Raw genomic sequence first — 15,675 nt, 5'->3', positions numbered from 1 at the left:
TAAGACCAATTTAGACAGGAGCCAAGTAACCAACCAGCATGTCTTTGGAGTGTGGGAGGAAACCAGAGTACCAATAGGAAACCTGCACAGGGAGAACATGCAAACTCCATACAGGTAGTGCCGTGGTTAGAATTCGAACTGATGACCCTAGTGTTGCTAGGCGGAAGTGCTAACCACCTAGCCACTGTGATACCCATCTTAGATGAAGGTGGCATTTAATCTGTGTTTTCATGAAACCCTCCCCAATTCCACCCATTAATACTCACCTTCGCCACACTCCCCCTGCTGCTCCATTCATGCGCTGGAGCCGTAGGTCTAAACCTTATAAAAGGTCTGTGCCAGACAGTGTTGGCCTACACAAGATTAGTCAATTTGCTCCCTTCCCTGTCATGGCAATGTCTGGTTATTGGCCACTTAAGCTCAGGCTCTGCATCCTGGGAGGAAGGCGAAAAGGTCACATGCTCCCTATACCCAGAAGCACTAGATATTTCCAAGACCTCTAATGAAGGAATGACAACAATGACGACAATAAGTAGGTGGAGGGAGGGGGTGTCTCTGGTTTTTAAGAGAGCTTGTACTTTAAGGCAACCTATATAAATTGGCGTGTTTGTAATTGGCCTGGTGGCCTCATTACTAGCTGCAAAAAGCTAGCAATGAACATCAACTCTCCCCGTAAATGTTTTCTCTGACATTAGGATTTTTTTTTTGCTTCATTCATACATTGGAGCCATAGGTCTAAATCTTATAAAAGCTCTGTGCCAGACAGTGTTGGCCTACACAATTTGGTCATTTCTCGCTCATGGCAATGTCTGGTTATTGGCCACTCAAGCCCGGACTCTGCATCCTGAGAGGAGGTTGAGAAGGTCACATGCTCCCCCATCCCTAGAAGCACTATATATTTCTAAGACTTCTAATGAAGGAATGGTGACAATAAGTAGGTGGAGGGAGGGGGTTGTTTATGGTCTTTAAGAGAACCTGTACTTTAAGTCAACCTATATTGATCGGCTTGTTTGTAATTAGTCTAGTGGCTTTATTACTAGCTGTAAAAAGTACTAATCTACCCAAAACTTTTTTCTCTGATATTAGGACACACTGCGTGACTGTAACGAGGAATCAACCTGCTACAACACAGTTATCTCCCCCATGTACTTTGTCTCCTTTGTGCTAACCGCACAGTTTGTTTTGGTCAATGTGGTCATCGCTGTTCTGATGAAGCATTTAGAGGAGAGCAACAAAGAAGCCAAGGAGGAGGCGGAGCTGGAGGCAGAGATGGAGCTGGAGTTTCAGATTCAGAACATGCAAGGTCCGGACAGCGACTCTTTCCTGTGGGCTGGACGGGACCTTAGCTACACTCAGGACAACCCCTATGGATATATCAACTCTGTGAGGGATCAGGTAGATTCCCAACTGTCATTAGTTCATCCCATGGTAAGACAACACAAGTCATGCCCCGAAAAAAAAAATGCTAGTTGGGATTTTCAAGTGAAGAGTATTTTCAAGTATGTAATTGAGCATGAAAGTTATATCTTCCAGATTAAAATCTTGGAAGTAAAACTATATGTGGCCAAATCATCTACCAAATGAAAGCCCCATCTACCCCCCCACACACACACACACACACAAAGAAAACAATGTTTAATTTGGTTATGGTAACCTGAAAAAAGCTAAGAGGTTGTTGCAAAACCAAAAGTCCTCCTAAAGAAAAAACAAAAGAGCTGTGGGACTCTAGAATCTCCAGGTGCAAGAAACCATGAAGGGCCCCCCTGAGCACCTGGGCCCTTTCCATCCAAGCCCGGGGCCCTTCCGTCCAGACTTGGGGCCCTTCCCACTGATCCCGTGGCCCTTTACTCCAGCCCCAGTTCACACTGGTGCGACTTATCATGCGACTTGCGACACATTAGGCTGCAGGACAAGTCAAAACACATTCATTTCAATGCATGCTGCCTTAAGCAATGTGACTCCAGTCACAGCAAAAACAAAAAAAAGGTTCCCGCACTACCTTTCTGTGACTCGAGTGTCATAGACTGCAATGTTAAATCACAAATGTCACAAGGAAATTGCAAGCAAGTGGCAAGGAAATTGCAAGCAAGTTGCACAACTTTGGGGTAGCAGCAGTGTGAACTGTTATTGTCCCGCAGCAGGACCCTTTCACATGTTCTGCAGCAGGCCCCCTTCCTGCCAACTTGGGGCCATCCCACGGTGGTGGAACCCCAGGGCCTGGTCGTGAGTGCAACCTTTGCAACCCTGGTAATTCCACCATTGACTTAGGGAATCAAAGGGGATATAGGAAAACAAAAGATTTTAAGAGGGGACATATGGAGGAAAAGATCCTGGGAGATGAGAGGAGGAAAAGGCTCTGGGAGGGAAGTACTGTATAGGGAGGATAAAGCTCTGAAAAGTAAGTGGCTATGCAATCCCTTTTTTTATTAGTAAGTTGTAATCTGCCTTGAGTGCTTTTTTATAACACACTTGTATACTTCTTCTCCAGGAAAGACATATGTTTGATACAATATCATTACTAATCCAAGGCTCCATAGAGGGGGAAATGAAGCTTATGGATAACCTCTCTGGTTCGGTGTGCCATCATTATGCCCTCCATCCATATGAAAAAGGTTCATCCGAGAAGCAAGTAAGTATTGACAAGAAATTGTGCAGTTGCACTGGGGCGGGGTGTCACAGACAACCGTTAAAATGTTGTCAGAAGTTCTAACCCCTTAAAATGTGCTTTTGTCTGGCTCCCCGAAAATGAGATGACAAAAGACCCTAACCCTTCACTACTCTATCAAAATTAAATAATAAAAATAATCCTTTGTTTGGCATTGGGATTTACATTTTTGTTTAGCTTGTTATCCTTTTTAATTCATGATTATTTTTGCATATTTAGATCCCACTGGCGGAGATGGAGGGCTTGTCCCTGACTTCAGACATTCTTTCTGAAAAATCCTGGTCATTAGCCTTAACGGATGACTCACTGCCAGATGACATTGTCTTCAGTGTCCTTGAATCTAAGGTACTTTTGTTCCTTTGTACATATTACAAAATAATCAAAATGACTTTCTTTCTCGTCCATTGAGGGACCGAGAATTTGTGAATATATGTATCATACTGTTGCCTACAGGAGGATAGGACACTGGCAAACTAAAAAATTGTGAGCCAGCCTTGGGTATAATTCCTCCCATGACCAGCATTCTTTGGCATAATACCTCCCATGACCAGCATTCTTTGGGATACCTCCCATGATCAGCATTCTTCAGTATAATACCTCCCATGACCAGCATTCTTCAGTATAATACTTCCAATGACCAGCATTCTTCGAGATAATACCTCCCATAACCAGCATTCTTCAGTATAATACCCTCCCATGACCAGCATTCTTCAGTATAATACTTCCCATGACCAGCATTCTTCAGTATAATACCCTCCCATGACCAGCATTCTTCAGTATAATACCCTCCCATGACCAGCATTCTTCGGTATAATACTTCCCATGACCAGCATTCTTCGGGATAATACCCTCCCGTGACCAGCATTCTTCAGTATAATACTTCCCATGACCAGCATTCTTCAGTATAATACCCTCCCATGACCAGCATTCTTCAGTATAATACCCTCCCATGACCAGCATTCTTCAGTATAATACTTCCCATGACCAGCATTATTTAGTATTATACTTCCCATAACCAACATTCTTCAGTATAATACTTCCCATGACCAGCATTATTTAGTATAATACTTCCCATAACCAACATTCTTCAGTATAATCAAGTCAAGCTTTATTGTCATTCTACTACATGTGAGGACAAGAACGAAATGTCGTATATCACAGGGCCACGTGGCCACATACAAATTAAACATAATTTTAAACAAATATACAAAAATAAAAACTAACATTCTTCAGTATAATACTTCCCATGACCAGCATTCTTCAGTATAATACCTCCCCTGACCTGCATTCTTCAGTATAATACCCTCCCATTACCAGCATTCTTCAGTATGATACTACCCATGACCAGCATTATTTAGTATTATACTTCCCATAACCAACTTCTTCAGTATAATACTTCCCATAACCAACATTCTTCAGTATAATCAAGTCAAGCTTTATTGTCATTCTACTACATGTGAGGACAAACGTTAGAACGAAATGTTGTATCTCACAGGGCCACGGTGCTACATACACATTAAACATAATTACAAACAAATATACAAAAATAAAAACTAACATTCTTCAGTATAATATTATTATTTTTATTATTATACAGGATTTATATAGCGCCGACAGTTTACGCAGCGCTTTACAACATTAGGGCAGACAGTACAAGTACAATACAATTCAATACAGGAGGAATCAGAGGGCCCTGCTCGTTAGAGCTTACAATCTAGGAGGGAGGGTCAAGTTATACAAAGGGTAATAGCTGTGGGGGATGAGGTAACGGAGAAAATAGTGCAGTTGTTAGATGGAGGCAGGATAGGCTTCTCTGAAGAGGAAAGTTTTCAGGGATCGCCTAAAAGTGGATAAAGTTGGAGACAGTCTGACAGATTGGGGTAGGGAATTCCAGAGGATGGGCGAGGCTCGGGAGAAGTCCTGGAGGCGGATAAGGGAGGAGGTGATGAGGGAGCTAGAGAGCAGGAGGTCTTGGGAGGAATGGAGATGGCGATTAGGTTGGTATTTTGAGACTAGGTTAGTGATGTAGCTGGGGGCAGAGTTGTGGATGGCTTTGTAACTTATTGTTAGTATTTTGAATTTAATTCGTTGGGCGAGTGGTAGCCAATGGAGGGATTGGCAGAGAGGGGTAGCAGACACTGAGCGGTTAGTAAGGTGGATGAGTCTGGCAGCAGCATTCATGATGGACTGAAGGGGGGATAGTCTGTTTAAAGGTAAGCCAATGAGGAGTGAGTTGCAGTAGTCAAGGCGAGAGATAACCAGGGAGTGAATCAGGAGCTTTGTGGTTTCATTGGTTAGAAAGGGACGTAGTTTAGAGATGTTGCGGAGGTTGAGGCGGCAAGCTTTGGAAAGTGATTGGATGTGGGGCTGAAAGGAGAGTTCAGAATCCAGGATAACACCTAGTACCCTGACATGTGGGGACGGGTGGATGGTTGTGCCATTGCTCTTGACAGAGAAGTCGGGGGAAGTGGGGGAGGAAATATTATAAGCTCGGTTTTGGACAAGTTGAGTTTGAGGAAGTGGTGTGACATCCATACAGATATGTCGGTTAGTAAGTTAGTGATGCGTGAGGAGACTGATGGAGTGAGTTGAGGGGTGGAGAGATAGATTTGTGTGTCATCAGCATAGAAATTATATTGAAAGCCGTGAGAGGCTATCAGCTGACCCAGGGAAGAGGTGTAGATTGAAAATAAAAGAGGTCCAAGAACAGAACCTTGGGGGACCCCGACAGAGAAGGGAAGAGGAGTGGAGGAAGTAGAATTGTAAGTGACACTGAAGGTGCGTTGGGATAGGTAGGATGAGAGCCACTGAAGAGCACAGTCACGGAGACCGAGGGAGTAAAGTTTTTTGAGGAGGAGGGGGTGGTCAACCGTGTCAAAGGCAGCTGAAAGATCCGGAAGTAGGAGTACAGAATAGTGTCCGTTGGTTTTTGCAGTTAGTAGGTAATTTGTGAGTTTTAAAAGAGCAGTTTCTGTGGAGTGTTGAGGGCAAAATCCAGATTGAAGGGGATCAAGAAGGTTGTTTTTAATGAGGTGGTCACTCGGTTGTAAACCAGGCGTTCAAGGAGTTTAGAGGAAAAGGGGAGCAAGGAGATTGGGCGTAGGTTGTTAAGATTGGTAGGGTCCAAGGACGGCTTTTTGAGTATGGGGGTGACCAGTGCATGTTTTAGAGCATCGGGGAAGATGCCAAAGGTGAGGGAGAGATTGAAGATGTGGGTTAGAGAGTGTAGGATGGGGTCAGAGGGTGACCGTAGCATTTGAGAGGGAATAGGGTCCAGGGGACAGGTGGTTAGGTGGGCGATAGAAAGGAGTTTAGCAACTTCATCTGTAGTAGTAGATTTGAATAGGGGGAGTGTCAGTTGTACCTGTTGACATGGGGTCTTAGCTGGGGGAGATACCTGTAGAATAGAGATTTCATCACGGATTGTATCAATCTTGTTTTTGAAGTGATTAGCGATTTCCTGGGCAGTGAGTAAGTCAGTGGGTGGAGGCGGTGGAGGACAAAGTAGAGAGTTGAAGGTAGAGAAGAGTTTATGGGGATTGGATGAGAAAGTGTTAATAAGAGTTGTAAAATAGGTTTGCTTGGCAGTGTGGAGGAAAGAATAGTATATTTGGAGGGCAGATTTGTATTGGTTGAAGTCTTTGAGAGACTTAGTCTTGTGCCACAGACGCTCAAGAGCGCGACTACGTTTTTTGAGAATTTTAGTGTCATCTGTTTGCCAGGGTTGTAGGGGTCGAGGCCTGATTCTGCGTGTAGTGAGGGGAGCGAGCTTGTCCAGGGTGGAGGACAGAGATTTATTGTAGATGGACATGGCATGGTTGGGGCAGGACAGGGGAGAGATTTTGTCATAGAGGTGGTCAGTAGCAGAATAGAGGAGAGAGGAGCATTTTTCAGTATAATACCTCCCATAACCAGCATTTTTCAGTATAATACTTCCCATGACCAGCATTCTTTTGAATAATACCTCCCATGACCAGCATGAAGCTCAAAGCTCCAAAATGCTGGAGTCGAAAAAATCAGTTATTCTCTATGGAGTTGGTACACATCTCCACTCCAAGTCATCTGAAGCCTTTTGATGCCTTTTGCTAAAATTGGGCAAATTGGTGTGTTTTTTAAGTGTTTTTGTTCCATAGAAATACATGGAAACAATTGATTTGAGTGTTTTAGTGCGTTTTATTGCATGTTTTTGAAGCATTTTTCTGCTTAAATTCAATAATTAAATAAAAATAAATAAATAACCCTAATATTAAACCCTAATATAAACTTCTAACCCTAATATTAAACCCTAACCCCTAAAGCTAATATTAACCCTTAATTCTAAACCTTAAAGTGTTTTCACACTAGGGCGCTGTGCTGGCAGGACGTCAAAAAAAGATTGCAGATGAGACATTTTTCAGGCGCTTTACAGGCGCTATTTTTTTTTAGCGCTAAAGCGCCTGAAAAATGCCTCCAGTGTGAAAGGGGTCTTACTAGAAAGTTTTTTTTTTTTCTCTTGGGAGGGGGTTGCATGTGATCAGCAGAGGGCCAATCAGCACTGTCCAGGCAGAGGGTCAGGGGTCCTTGCAGCCTCATAGGAAAATCAGGGGAGAATGAAAACTCTTCCTACAAGCTTTAACCAGTGCTTTGCTGGACACTGTTAGAAGTCACAAGACTGCTATATACTGCTGATGAGAAAAGGTATTTAGCAGTTTAGATTTACTAAAATTATTGCATTTCCATGTACTGTGGGAGACCAGATATAGTAAATGCAGGCTCCTGGGTTTAGTAACACTTTAACCCACAATCTAACAAAATAAATAAATAATGAGTAAATAAATAATAATAAATGAATTCATTATTATTATTAAAATTAATAGTAATAATAATAAAAAAATATAATAATAAAAAGCATACATAAATAATAAAAATAAATTAAAAACCCTAACCCCAACCCTTAACCCGAATATTAACCCCTAATCCTAAACCCTAATATAAACTCCTAACTCTAATATTGAACCCTAACCCCTCAAAACTAATATTAACCCTTAATTCTAAACCTTAACTCCTAACCTAACAAAATAAATAAATAAACCCCTGACCTTTAACCCCTAACCCTTAGGCTGGATTTACAGTTATGCAAATTGGATGTGGGTTTCCCTGCATCCAATTCGCATAGCAGGAGATTGTGACCTGCTCTCTATGGAGCCGGTTCACACATCTCCGCAGCGAATTGCACAGGAGTCCTGTGCGTCTTTTGGTCCGTTTCAGGGCCAAAGTCAGACAAAAATTTTACTCAATCTCTTACAAAAAAAAATAATTAATTAAATAAATAATAATAATTAAAAAAAAGTAGAAGAAAAAAATGGCAAGAAAAAAAAAAGGTAAATAAATAAAAAAATAATAATAATTACATAAAAGTGGATGAAAAAATGGCAAGAAATGATGAAACGGATGATATTTTTCTTTGTTGGCTAATTAAAAATACTCCAACGCTCAACAACACTTTAAAAACACTCTACATAAAAAAACACTCAAACAGTTGAAAAACGCCCCCCAAAAAAATGCTCAAAAACACGACGCTAAGGTGTGAATGCAGGCTTATAAAGAGATTTACCCTCACGTTCCAGATGACAAGGATTTCACCAGACAGGAGGTGAGGGAAAATCTCCAACAACAACACAGAAGATATGTTTTTGGCCGGAGTTCTGCCACAAGCCTTCTTAGACTTTTCTCTGAATTATAATATTTGCATTTCAGGCTGACTTTTCTCCGGAGCAAAAGTCATCGAACACGAAGGAAAGCAACTTGTTAAGTGTGAAAAAGCCACCGGTGTGCCGAACCCACTCCCTGCCAAACGACAGTTACATGTTACAAACGGGGGAGACTTGTGCAGAGTGCCAGGCAAAGAGGAAACTGGTCTGCCAAAAATCAGGTGCGAGATCAAGCCCATGTCAGCCAATTGCTGTGATGACTATGCAGATACGGGTGAACCCTGGTTGCTGTGAATTATTGTCACTTGGGTGGGGGTGTCAATCGCCCTCTGAAAAGTGATCTGTGGTAGATCGTTTTTCAGAGGGTTGCAGAGCAGTAGCCCATATATATATATATATATATATATATATATATATATATATATATATATATGTGTGTGTGTATATATATATATATATATATATATATATATATATATATATATGGCTTGTGTCAGTAGAGCAGTGGATGGTGTCATAACGGCAGAGATTGGTGTCAGTAGGGCAGTGAACAGTGTCAGTAGTTTTTATTAAAAGAAAAAGGGGGAGGGTTTTTAACAAAGAGCCCCTGGTCGGACTTTAAAGGCACAGCAAATCAAGAAGATCATATTCAAAATAACAATATAGTAAATTTTATTAAATACAAATGCATAAATAACAAATACATTGAGAAAAAAATGTAAAAAGCATCTATGTGAGGATATACATAATGTGAGCCCTGATGCGTCTACGCGTTTCGTTCTAAAGACTTCCTCAGGACACATCTAAGTTTCAAATAATACAGAAAAAAGGTCTCACTATCTTAAAAGAGGCTTCCATAGACTTAAATGATTAAAGATAGAAATCTGTAATTCATATTTCCGCTGTAGGTGCAGGATTTTATGTCATAAGAATAAGTGACCGTCAGCTGTTGCCATATACCTCCAAACTCTGGGTTCATTCCTAGCAACGGAAAGGATCAAAAGTTGCCAATCAGCCAACGGGGTGAATGTTCACACCACCAAAGCTCCACCAATCATCACAGGGCACAAAAAAAGCCAAAGGGGATGTATATCAAACCCAATTGATAGCTCCTCCAGTGTTGTTACACACTTCCACATGGACTACTAAATGGATATCTTATATGGGTTTTTTTGTGCCCTGTGATGATTGGTCACATTATGTATATCTTCACATAGATGCTTTTTACATTTTTTGTCAATGTCTTTGTTATTTATGCATTTGTATTTAATAAAAAATACTATATTGTTATTTTGAATATAATCTTCTTGATTTGCTGTGCCTTTAAAGTCTGACCAGGGGCTCTTTGTTAAAAAAAACCCCTCCCCCTTTTTCTTTTGACAATTCAATTATACGGACATGGCAATAGGAGTGTTTTCTCTTTATATTGTGTTCAGTCGTTTTTATTATTTTATTTTTAATTATTTTTTTTTTATTTTTTTAGGAGGAAAAAAGAATAGGAGAAAGATTTTTTCATTTGGTGAAATTTCAGGGGTCTAAACTGGGGGAATATGCGCCACATGGGGTGATTAGGGTGTGCCCAGGCACACCTGGCACACCCTGTGCACACACCTATGCCTGGTTCATACTGCTGCAACTTCTCATGCGACCTGCATGTACACAGAAAGTCACATGACAAGTCAAAACACATTCATTTCAGTGGGTGCCGTCTTAATTGCTTGCGACTCAAGTCACAGGCTCTGAGCACAGCGGAGGGAAGTTGAATATGTGCAGCTGGGGAGGGAGCGACAATTAAATGGATTTTTTGCTTTGCCCTGCACAAGCTAAAATAAAGTTTGCAATTTTATATTTCCTTTTAAAAGTTGTAAATTTATAAAACATTCGTTGCAGGAATGTCAGAAATATTTGTGCAAGCTGAACAAAATTTCACTGTATGCTTTCGAATAGATTCATTCCTGTGTCATCAGCTCCATCTAGTGGCCAGTATATTTTCTCATTGACGTATGGCAGAAAACTATAATGCATTTTTAGCCACTAGATGGAGCTGATGATACAGGAGTTAATCTGTTCAGAAACATAGTGTAAAATTTCGTTCAGCTTGCACAAATGTTTGTGACATTCGTGCAGCGATTGTTTTATACACATTATTATTATCATACAGGTAAATAGACCCCAAAGTGTACTTTGAAGTCAGAAATCTCCTGATGTTTATAAACTTCCCTTTTCTGTGCAGGTTCCAGCGTTCATGTTCAGTGTCCGTTAAACGACGCCAGTTGCGGCCGAAAAGAGACAGCGATAAATGATAGAAAGTCCGAAGGCCTCATACCAAAACTCAACGTACCAATGCGATCACCGTCCACTCACAGAATGCTGCAAAGACAGGCAGGGATGCTTTTTTTCCATCTCTGGTTATAATATTGTGATGTGACTTTACAGTGTATACTAAAATAGTGCAGTCAGTAATCACCAATTGCATTTGGTCAACGAATATATGGCTGTGTTTACTATCTATGTGTTTTGATACAGTGCATAAAATAGGTATGAGCAAAATCCCAATACAAAAGACATACAGTATAAACAAAAGGATCATTAAACTTCAACCACTTGACCCCCCGAAAGTTTTACCCCCTTCATGACCATGGCATTTTTTGCTATTTAGCACTGTGCTATTTTAACTGACAATTGCATGGTCATGCTACATGGTATGCAAATTACATTTTTATCTTTTTTTCACATAAATAGAGTTTTCTTTTGGTGGTATTTGATCACCACTTTGTTTTTTATTTTTTGCTATATAAACGAAAAAATACCGAAAATTACAACAACAAAAAAAAATGTTTACTTTCTGTTATAAAACATATCCATTAAAATCGAATTTCTTCATAAGTTTAGGCCAAAGTATATTCTGCTACATGTTTTTAGGTTAAAAAAAAAAAAAAATTTGAATAAGTGTATAATAATTGGTTTGTGTGAAAGTTATAGCGTCTACAAACTATGGTATATATACAGTATATATTTGAAAATTGAAAAATTGAAAAATCCTGATGTACCAACAGCCTAATTTCTTGAGGCCCCAAAATACCAGGACAGGACAAATACCCTCCAAATTGCCTCTTTTTGGAAAGTAGACAGTCCAAGGTATTTAGTAAGAGGCATGGCAAGTTTTTTAAAGTTGTAATTTTTTGTCACAATTTTTTGGAAAATTAAAAAATCAAATTAAAAAAAAATTCACATTTTTTTTTTTTTTTTACATAGTGTCACCAGAGCAGTGCAGTGTCACCGTTTGACTGGTGTGATGGTGATCAGGGATACTGACTGGTGACAGTATGTGAAAAAAAAATTGATTATTTTTTTTAAAGATTTTTTTTTTTTTTTTAAGGTTTTCTTTTTTTACATCCTGTCATCAGAGTAGTTTAATGTCACCATAGTGACACTGTACTTCTCTGGAGGGGGGGTTATCAATGGCTTTCATCCAGGACAGCTTATGATCTGTGATTGGCTACAGGTAATCACATGGTACAGGGTGCTGTGATTGACCCAGGTACCATGTGATAGTGTGTGTCAATCACAATATCACAATAGTATATAAAACAGTCATGATTGGATTGCCATTCATGACTGTATTCTTTACATTGTAATCATGTGATCGATATGGTCAATCATAGTGATCACATGATACCCTGGCCGCTCACAGCGTCCAGTTACCAAGCGCCATGATCCACTATCACGGGATCGCACCAATGCATGCCCCAGGGGGTGCACCAGTGCGAGTGTGCTCAGCAACATACCATTACATCACTGAGCTTTCAGCTGCAGCCCTGCCGCAGTAAATGTACTGTGGCGGGGCGGCAAGTGATTAAATCAATACCATACACATTGCAAAAAAGCCTCCAAGGAGGGACCAACTCCACATTATGCCCATGATTTTAGTATGGGATGTCACACCCATTGAGTATGGTTAGGTAGTATAGTTCCACTTTACATTGGCTGTAGGCCTAGCTCAGAAACAGCAATTGACCAAACCTTTAGGTCTTGTTTAGCCAAATACTAAATGAAAGGGAAGGATTCCCAGTTGTGCAGGGAACCAATGGTCCTATTTATTAAACCCATAGTTCTCCACACTCTGACACCTGAATAGAAAGTCTTGTGAACATTGATATTAAATTAGGATTTTCCTAATAATAGTTCATGAGATTTAAAGGTGTTAATGGACAATAGATGACGGATTCCAGATCCAACAGGTGATTGTTGGATCAGAATATAAAGTAAACAGCACCTACAGCAGCCCTTTCTCAAACTTTACAACACGGAGGAACCCTTGAACCCATTTCCAGTCTCAGGGAACCCCTGCTAAAAATGACTATATCTACAACCCATGATACATTAGTGTGATGGTCAGTGGGAAGAATGCTCCTTACAATTGTACACTTTTTAGCTAAAAAGATCAATGGTGTCAGTGGGAACTTATCTGAGAGGCAGAAATTTTGAGTTGCTCAAGGAACCTCTAGGAACCTCCTGGAGGAACCCTAGTTCAGAAACCTTCTCTATAGGCAAAATCTGTATGGGCAATTCTAGAATCTTTACAGTAAACCCTTGGCCAACATTTCCAACCCCTGAACATCTATTTTTGATTTTCTTGGTATTGTTCCTAAACATCTATGCTGGGGTGGAGCATGCATGGGAGAGCGCATTTACAATGACACCGGGATGGGAAAAGGGAACATACTCCTTTGTTTCAAATTTATCAAAGTTTACAAATACCTACACCAGGCTCCATCCAAGATGAATCTGTTCACTCCCATCTACAAGAGAAAAAAAGTAACATTAAGAATTTCAGGTAGACTTTACAATAATACCCGAAGAGCTTTGGGCATTTCTGTTGTCTGCTCTTCCGGATGTTTCAATAGTGTGGCTCTGCAGTATGCTATGATTCCTCCTGTCAGGCCCTAAATGACTGCCAGACACCACAGTGACCTATAGGCCCACAGTAGAAACCACAGCACAAAGTGAGGCCATGCTATCTAACACACTCAGAGATGTTGGATAGCAGCAGGGCTGGGTGCACTGTAAGAGAGCCAAGTATGTGTTCATTACCCACTGGAGTTGTAGACCTGTCCTTCAGCCCTTAGGGGGGCTGGACCATGACCATCAGACGTATTAAGTGTCCCGGCATCAAGGGGAGTAAACAATGCCCCATTTTTGGTGTCAGTGAGAGGAATTGTGCCCTATTGTTGGTGTCATTGGGAGGAATTATGCTCCACCGTTGGTGTCAGTGAATGAAACCCCCCAGAGGGCTAGATAAAAAGCAAGCAAAGGGCTTCATCCAACCCCTGGGCTGCAGTTTGGACCCCTGCTTTATAGGGTGACTCTATTTCACTTTGTTATGCTAAGGACAGGGTCAGTTAAATCAGATTATCTAGTGGAATTTGCTTGCTTTTTTAATCTGTATGTTTGTCTTTTTAGAAGGCGATCCACAACGACTCCTTTGACATGCTGTTGGACAGTAAGGAAAACGACGAGAACGATACAGTGGACCATCTCTTTGTGAATTTACCTGTTTGCCAACCATCTGCGGAAGTGCCAAATGCTCCAAAGCCAAAGGAGCCAGAAAGAACTTTGTGTGATCTGGAAAAACGCAACCCATACACACAACACTGCTGGGATACACCCCAGTGTCCGGGTCCTGCCCAGACTAATAGGTACTCTTTGAAAGAACTATCCTCAGCCCAAGAAAGGACACATTTGTTGAGTACCTCTCTTTGTAAAAAACATTTGAGCTTAAAAGCGTGCGAAACGCTAAGACTCTACTCTGCCGCTTACTCGTTAAGCCAGAAGGTAAAACTGGAAAACAGCAACAATGTAGTTCTGAAGGACATGAAGAAGTTCTACAGCGTTGACGCTCATGGTGCCCTTAGAAAAACCACCTCATGGCTGGATGAGGCCAGAAGACATTCTATTGAAATTTGTTCCATGGAAAATAGTCTTTCTCATTACCCAGCCTCCCGTTCTTGTGGCTTTATCAGCCATATACTCAACGAGAGGGACGACTTTCTAACCGTGCAGAGAACTGGTGGACACATTGCCTACTGCCCGGAGTGCATGCCTGCTTCTAGACATTCCTGTCTGGAACCCGAGACCCTGAAAAGACAATCTTACTCTTTAGATTCTAAGGACCTCCCTAATATTGTTGATCCTTTAGTCCCAGAAATGTCAATATCTTAATTTCTATTGATATATTTTTTATCAGTACTATTGAACAAACAACTATGACTATTTTTGATGACGCGTTAACATTTGTTACAATACCAGGAGCCCTTTCTATAGGTCAAAACTGAGTGGCGTTGGTGGCTCCGGGGAAATACTTGAACAACTTGTTCTCCTTGGACAAATAGCAATACACTTTCCAAAAAAGGATTTTCATGTTTTTGTTTAGCTAGAAAAAAATACATTATGTTATTTTCTATGAAATAAAACTCTGTCTAGAGAGTCTATTTATTGAGGGCAATGGCCCCATGGTGTGACAATACCGAATACAGAGAAAAGATTCACAGCCAACACTTCATGGATTTCTTATTTTAGTTAAAGTGACACTGTCATGAAGGAAGTATGGGGGCTGCCATTGCTCGCCTCCTGAAGAAAATGTATTCTCAAACGCATTCTCAAAAGAAGCATCCAGCAGTGGAAGCTTCTTGGATGCCCTTATGACAAGGCCCCTTTCAGTGCCCGGACATGGTCATCTAGAGCTCAGGGCAAACATGCCAAACTGCACCCCCAACCCCAAGATGTATGAGCCTTATGTGTCAGGAAACCCCCGCCCCACACACACACACACACAAAAACACTGAGCACTAATCTGCATGCTTACCCCTAAACATAAACCCCCCTCTTCCCAGTACAAATCTGCACCCCTGCTGAAATCCCCCCTCCTAGCACAAATCTTCTTTCCCTCATCCCTACCCCCCCCCCCACAAATGCCCATAAATCACCCCTCTTGGCAACCCCCTCCCCCAAAACTCCCCTCCTAGTACAATACTTACCCCCTGCCACCAAAAATTCCACCTTCAAACATATACCCCCTAATTTCTCTGCCCCCCCTCCCCCACATGATACCATAGTGTTCAGGACAGCTGCCCCTCTTGCCCACCCCTTGTCTTGGCCCTGGCCCCTTTAAGGGTTTTTCAAACATTATTATTAGGTAATAGTGCAAGGCTATTAGTAAAACAATAAGCATTACTTTCCCTTCACTTTGGACAGATGTCCCATCATTTATTGTTTTGTCCCATGGACAAATGAGACCGACAAGAAAAAAAAAAACTTGTT

The 15,675-nt window shown here is 41.1% G+C and overlaps 1 protein-coding gene across 6 annotated transcripts in view; it reads left to right on the top strand.

Moving 5' to 3' along the window:
* The window catches only part of CACNA1G (calcium voltage-gated channel subunit alpha1 G), a 345,931-nt gene extending 331,085 nt beyond the window's left edge, over positions 1-14,846 (top strand). For 5 of the 6 annotated variants that reach the window (XM_073606661.1, XM_073606662.1, XM_073606658.1 and 2 more), the window contains 6 exons: positions 1,087-1,428; positions 2,489-2,629; positions 2,885-3,010; positions 8,402-8,576; positions 10,589-10,737; positions 13,819-14,846. In XM_073606661.1, coding sequence (XP_073462762.1) covers positions 1,087-1,428; positions 2,489-2,629; positions 2,885-3,010; positions 8,402-8,576; positions 10,589-10,737; positions 13,819-14,577 — 1,692 coding nt within the window. In that variant the 3' untranslated portion in view covers positions 14,578-14,846. The remainder of the gene's footprint in view (positions 1-1,086; positions 1,429-2,488; positions 2,630-2,884; positions 3,011-8,401; positions 8,577-10,588; positions 10,738-13,818) is intronic. The other variant, XM_073606659.1, reaches the window with a different exon arrangement.
* Positions 14,847-15,675: the final 829 nt, after the last annotated feature.

The sequence above is a fragment of the Aquarana catesbeiana genome, linkage group LG12 (assembly GCF_042186555.1).
Source record: "Aquarana catesbeiana isolate 2022-GZ linkage group LG12, ASM4218655v1, whole genome shotgun sequence".
Taxonomy (NCBI): domain Eukaryota; kingdom Metazoa; phylum Chordata; class Amphibia; order Anura; family Ranidae; genus Aquarana; species Aquarana catesbeiana.
The sequence above is the reverse complement of the archived record's forward strand: the minus strand, read 5'-3'. Positions and strand labels throughout refer to the sequence as shown.